Below are 6,867 nucleotides of genomic sequence, written 5' to 3'. Positions count from 1 at the left end.
TATATTAAAAGTGTTGTAAATATATTTTGAACATACTTTGATATATATGTAAATATTGTTATAGGTTCGTGAATAAACCAGTGGCCAAGTCTTACTTCCCGACGAAGTAAAAATCTGTGAAAGTGAGTTATAGTCCCACTTTTAAAATCTAATATTTTTGGGATGAGAATACATGCAGGTTTTATAAATGATTTACAAAATAGACACAAGTACGTGAAACTACATTCTATGGTTGAATGATCGAAATCGAATATGCCCCTTTTTATTAAGTCTGGTAATCTAAGAATTAGGGAACAGACACCCTAATTGACGCGAATCCTAAAGATAGATCTATTGGGCCTAACAAACCCCATTCAAAGTACCGGATGCTTTAGTACTTCGAAATTTATATCATATCCGAAGGGTGTCCCGGAATGATGGGGATATTCTTATATATGCATCTTGTTAATGTCGGTTACCAGGTGTTCACCATATGAATGATTTTTATCTCTATGTATGGGATGTGTATTGAAATATGAAATCTTGTGGTCTATTGTTACGATTTGATATATATAGGTTAAACCTATAACTCACCAACATTTTTGTTGACGTTTAAAGCATGTTTATTCTCAGGTGAATACTAAGAGCTTCCGCTGTTGCATACTAAAATAAGGACAAGATTTGGAGTCCATGTTTGTATGATATTGTCTAAAAACTGCATTCAAGAAACTGATTTCGATGTAACATATTTGTATTGTAAACCATTATGTAATGGTCGTGTGTAAACAGGATATTTTAGATTATCATTATTTGATAATCTACGTAAAGCTTTTTAAACTTTTACTTATGAAATAAAGGTTATGGTTTGTTTTAAAAATGAATGCAGTCTTTGAAAAACGTCTCATATAGAGGTCAAAACCTCGCAACGAAATCAATTAATATGGAACGTTTTTAATCAATAAGAACGGGACATTTCATTATGTTGGTGATTTAGGGTTTTAAGAAACGATTATCTCATTAATTATTATCATGTTCATACATATAATAATAACAATAACTTTAAGTGAAAGCATATTAATTATATTAATAATAAATCACCAAAAAATGGATCCATATGATTTATACGGTTAAAAAATAAAAAATGAGAGATTTTAAAGATTGTACCTTTTTTGAAGAACCAGATTAATAGAAGCGAAGCTAACAATCAAAAGTATGATTTCCTCTAGGGTAGTTCACGCTCTACTTTACGTCAAACGGATCACAAGGATTATTTATTATAAACTTTAATATATAAATATACGTTTATCTTTGTTTGTCGTAAACGAATTTTAGATTTTATGGTTGCCGTAAAAACTAAATTGAGTTTGTGGAGTATATATCGCCTTGCGGAACTTGTGGTTTTGTGGTATATCACCAAAACAGAACAAATAATTTTATTATTAATACTCCTCTGAAGGTCGGTGTACAAATTAATCTTAAGGTTGGTTACTTTTAGGACACGTTTGCAAAATAAGAATCACCAGATAATTGTGATCAATTTTCCTTATATCCAAATAATAAAGCCCAACGTAAATGTGCAAACCCGGTACATATATTCCCAATCCAATTCGTAAAGAATAAATATTACATTTAATTAAAATATTAATTAATTATCTATTAATTAATTTCTTTATTACTTGAATAATATATATCAAATATATATATTATTAATTTGGTGTATATCTGTATGACCTCGAAGGCTCAAATTAATTTAGCCATATAGTTATGTGTTGTACCTTGCGCATAAATCGTACGATTTAATATCTTTATGGGATCCAAGTGTCTTTGTTAAAGAGTGTTTTTGGACCGAAGAAAATTTTAACATTGCAAAGGGTCATTGGATTCGTGAAATTGTGACGGTTTACATGGTAAACGTCTATGTTCTTCAATCCTCAATCATTACATGATAAACTTTTGCTATGGAACAAGTTGTCGACCTTTATGAACTCGAATGTTGAATGTTGGTGATTACATTCTTGGTGGCCTTCAATTTACATTAGAAACAAAGTCGGTAACAAGTTTAACAAAGTAGATGGATTTTTTTATTACTAACAATATTTTACATGTTGTAGATGACTTAAAAGGGGTCGTGTTGCCTCGTGAATACTTGGATCACGTCAATTTTCCTCTACCAAGATAAAGTGGATTTTGGCCCTACTTATTTTAAAATATTTGCATCATGGTTTGACAGGGTTGATTTTGTTGATACATAGTTATTGCAACAAAAACAACAACAAAACCCAATACCACATGAGTGGTGTATGGGGAGGTGAGAAGTAGATAATCCTTCCCCTATCTGAGAATAAAGACAAGTCATTTCTCCACCCAGAGTGAAACACTCTCAAAAGTAGAGAAAGTCATCCCTCTCTTTATTCGACGGATAAAGAGATTGCTTCCGAGAGGACCTCCGGCCTTTAAGTAGGAAAAAGTTTTTTAAAAAAAATAAAAAAAAAAATAAAATAAAAATAAGTAGACGCCATGAAAATGGTAGAATCAAATTTCCATGGGTTTTAAATCCTGCCTGGAATTTAATTTAGGCTCTAAGAGTCAGTCAAGTCGCCAATAAATCGACGATCGCTGTCGACTCAATAGAGCCTTATGTTTCTTTTGGAATGAACTTAATTGTCAGTTATTGGAATGAACTTAATTGTGTTCCAAATGTTTCTTTTGTTTATAAGCTCAAAATGTTGAAAATGAAACTTAAAGTGTGGATCAGAGAGTCAAGAAGTTCTGAAGCTGGCTACAACATGTGGTCTCTCAAATTGACACCTTGGATATTTTAATCAACTCAAAAATGCTTCTGATGCGCAAATTTTCCAACGAAATTCTCTTTTTCATGAACGTGATGAGACTAATAAGTTGACTTCTCTTGACTTATTGCAAAAATCAAGATTTAAATGGGGCGTAGATGACGATGAAAACGCAAAACATTTTCAGTGTTCTCTTAAACACAAACGAAGCCAACAACATATTCATAGTTTAATGATTGATGGTTCTTGGATCGTTGATCCCACGACTATCAAAGACAGGTTCTTCGAATACTTTAAGCATAAGTTCGACTCGGTTCATACGGGTGCACAATTTAATACTATACATCCACATGTTAAATTATCTGCAGATGATGTCTTATTTTTGGAACATAAGGTTGATGATGTGGAAATTAAAGGCGCCTTAGGCCACTCCCTATCGTAACTAAACTATTCATCCTCTTAACTTTCCACATCAGCGCCACATCAACACCAATATTCTATAACTAACCCATAACTAAGCACTCCCTATAATGGCTAAAACAATACTCCTCTTAGTATACAATGTACAAGCAATAAAGCATCAAGTCCAAACAATAAAAAGCCATTGGGACCCACAATTACTATAACTAACATATATACTTCCATTAAATCCATGGTGAGTGCGGGTAACTAAGGCGGATAACTAATCCGTGCCTATGGTTCATTACGGGTAATGACGGATAACTAGCGGATAATGAGTGGGTACTTGACTATAGGGAGTGGTCTTATGGGATTGTGGTAGCTCAAAAGCCCCATGCCCGGGCATGTTTTCATTTAAATTCATTAAACAATTTTACGACTTACTAAAACATGACATTTGCAAGGATGTTCGAAATTTTTTTGCTACTTCGATAATGCCTCTCGGTGCGAACTTGGAGTTTTTTACTCTTATTCCAAAGGTAAAAAATCTGGTTCTTATTTCGGATTTCCGACCTATTTCGTTAGTCAGTGTATTTTATAAGATTGTTACAAAACTCTTGACAAACAGATTGTCAATCGTGATTGTTAAGATTATTTCACCGGTTCAATCGGTGTTTATTTCTGGTCGTCAGATTCTTGATGGCCCATTAATGTTATGTGAGATAATTTCTTAGTACAAGAAGAAAAGTCGCAAGATGCTTTTATTTACAGTTGATTTCGAAAAGCATATGATTCGGTTAGTTGGGATTATTCGATGTTTATGCTACAATCGTTCGGGTTCAGTTCCATTTGGTGTAACTTGATCATGGGTTGCTTACAGTCTGCTAGAACCTCGGTATTAGTAAACGGGAGCTCGACCCGTGAATTTTCGATGAAAAAAGGATTACACCAGGGTGACCCGTTAAGCGCGTTTCTTTTTATCATTGTTATGGAAGGTTTACACTTAGCTTTTCATAAAGCAATGGAGAACATATACTTGCGTGGTATTAAAGTCAGGGAAAGTAATCTCCGCATGTCACACTTTCTTTATGCAGATGATGTTATCATTATGTCCGAATGGAGTGGACAAGAATTAGATTACATTATTAATATTTTGGAAGTGTTTCATTTGGTTTCGGGTCTAAAAGTTAACGTTTCTAAATCACTTATTTTTGGTGTGGGTGTTGCAGATTCAATGGTAACTGCATTTGAGAATAGTGCAGGTTGCAGGTCAGGTTCTTTTCCCACGAAATATTTGGGAGTTCCCATAGAACATGCGCAGGGTATCGATTTGGAAAGATATGGTTGATAAATTTAATTTGCGGCTACCTTCTTGGAAGGCTAGTTTAATTTCTTCGGGCGGGAGATTGACACTCGAAAATCTGTTATGGGAAGTATTGGTATTTATCTCATGTCTATGTTTAAATTCCCGAAAATGGTTCTCAAAAATCAAGAGTCGATTTGTGCTAGGTTTTTTTGGGCGGAAGTGCTACTAATAGGTTGATGGAATGGTTTAATTGGGACTATGTATTAGCCTCATTTGCTCAAGGTGGGTTAAACATCGATAGTCTCAAAGCTTTCAGCCTCGCTTTAAGTCATAAAGGGAGATGGCAATACCTGAATACTCCGGATGATTTTGGGGTGAAATCGATAAAGTCGATTCATGGTAATGTTTTTGAGAATACTCTTGGTAATGGTTATTGGACTGCCATTGTTGATACACGTTTGAAGTCTATTTCAGATCCGTTAATACCTTTGAACATCATTCATATGGAGGTGGGAGACGAGAGAAGCATTAGTTTCTGGAACGATATTTGGTGTGGTACTTCTTCTCTTGTGTCCCATTACACACGCCTATACCATCTTAATTCCAATAAATTCAATTCTATTGCGGAAAAGAGAGTGAATAACGAATGGCAGTGGATATGGGTTAGGGATAATATCGGTGTTCGAATTTACAAATGTTAGCCTCACTCCAAAATGAAATTCAGCACGTCCATTTGTCTAATCGAGAAGATAGATGGAACTTTGCTTTGAACACAGATGGGATTTTTACAGCCAAGGATACTCGGGCTTCTATTGATCGTACAAGTTACCATCTTTTCAGGTAAGCACAAGTTGGAACAAATATTTACCTAGAAAAGTGAATGTATTTTGGTGGCGTTTAAATTAGACTTTCTTCCGCTTCGTTGGAACCTTTCCGCAAGGGGATAGTGTGACAACCCGGAAAATTTTGACTTATTTTTAAGTCAAATCTCTAAATGATTTAATAATTCCGACACGATAAGCAAAGTCTGTTAGGTTGAGTCTCAAGAAAGTTGTTTATTTACTATTTTCATAAATTCATTTAACCTTCGACCACTCCCGACGATTCACGAACAATTACTTGTAATTAGATATATATATATATATATATATATATATATATATATATAATAATAATAATAATAATAATAATAATAATAATAATTTGAAATACTATATGATGTAATTGTTAGAATTAATTTTGTAAAAAATAATAATATATAATACTTGTTATTTAAAACATATATATATATATATATATATATATATATATATATATATATATATATATATATATATATATATATATATATATATATATATATATATATATAGTTTCGAACCTATTTAGAAAACGATAGTAACACTCAGTTGTCATTCTATCGTTATCAAACTAGTTCAAATACAAACTTTGGAGGATCTAAAAATAAATGTTGGTGCGTTAATAGGTTACGTAAATTATAGGTTTGTTAAAAAAAATTTACTTTGCTGATTTAAATTTTAATGCTCCGTACATATTACTTGAAACTAAAAACAAATAATAGACAAACCTTTTTGATCAGGTTTAAATAGTTAATGACCGAAATATATAAATGTATTTAATATAAAAAGATGGGATTTTTTCGAAAACTTTTATCATAACTGATTAACAAAGGAGCATGATATAACACTCCGTGTTAAAAACTGTCAGCATAAATAAACAAGAATTAAGGCTGCTAATTTTATTTTATTAATTTATGTTAATTTGCACGTTTTAACTCATGATATTATGATATTATAATGCACCCACTTGTTACTTTCTGTTTCTTTCTGTATGATTAAACCATAATCAACAAACCACACTCACATATCTATATCTATTCTATATATATATATAGTGATTGAGTCCTAGAATTATAAGTATGGTGTATTAAATACGGTTAACTAATAAAATTTACCCATAGAATTTAATAGACTGGTAAAAAAGGTTAAAAATTATTATGGTAAAAAAGTAAAAAAAATAAAATAAAAACCATATTAAATAAAAATGTCATAAATACATTAAGTAATTAATAATCAATAAATATATAAACTTTTCATCTTCTAAGTAACGTAAGTTATTTTTTTAGTCTATAAATATGTTATCTTCATTCCATTTTTTCATATCAATCATACACAAGAGTACATCATATTACTAATGCTATATTCTCGATTTTTTTAAGAAAGAAGAAGAAATGATATAAAGAATATTATAGTAGATATAGTTATATATATATATATATATATATATATATATATATATATATATATATATATATATATATATATATGTTTGTTTATTTTTGTAGGTATCAAAGAAACATCAATTTAAAAATAT

At 31.4% G+C, this 6,867-nt stretch overlaps 1 protein-coding gene across 1 annotated transcript; it reads left to right on the top strand.

The window, feature by feature from the left end:
• The first annotated feature begins 4,032 nt into the window (after nt 1-4,032).
• LOC139855359 (uncharacterized) lies at nt 4,033-5,174 on the top strand. The gene is made up of 2 exons (XM_071844582.1): nt 4,033-4,441; nt 4,741-5,174. Exons 1-2 carry the CDS (start codon nt 4,033-4,035, stop codon nt 5,172-5,174), a joined length of 843 nt encoding a protein of 280 aa, XP_071700683.1.
• The last annotated feature ends 1,693 nt before the right edge of the window (nt 5,175-6,867 follow it).

Source organism: Rutidosis leptorrhynchoides, chromosome 6 (genome assembly GCF_046630445.1).
Source record: "Rutidosis leptorrhynchoides isolate AG116_Rl617_1_P2 chromosome 6, CSIRO_AGI_Rlap_v1, whole genome shotgun sequence".
Classification (NCBI taxonomy): Eukaryota; Viridiplantae; Streptophyta; class Magnoliopsida; order Asterales; family Asteraceae; genus Rutidosis; species Rutidosis leptorrhynchoides.
Note: the sequence above shows the minus strand (reverse complement) of the source record. Positions and strands in the feature narration are given on the sequence as shown.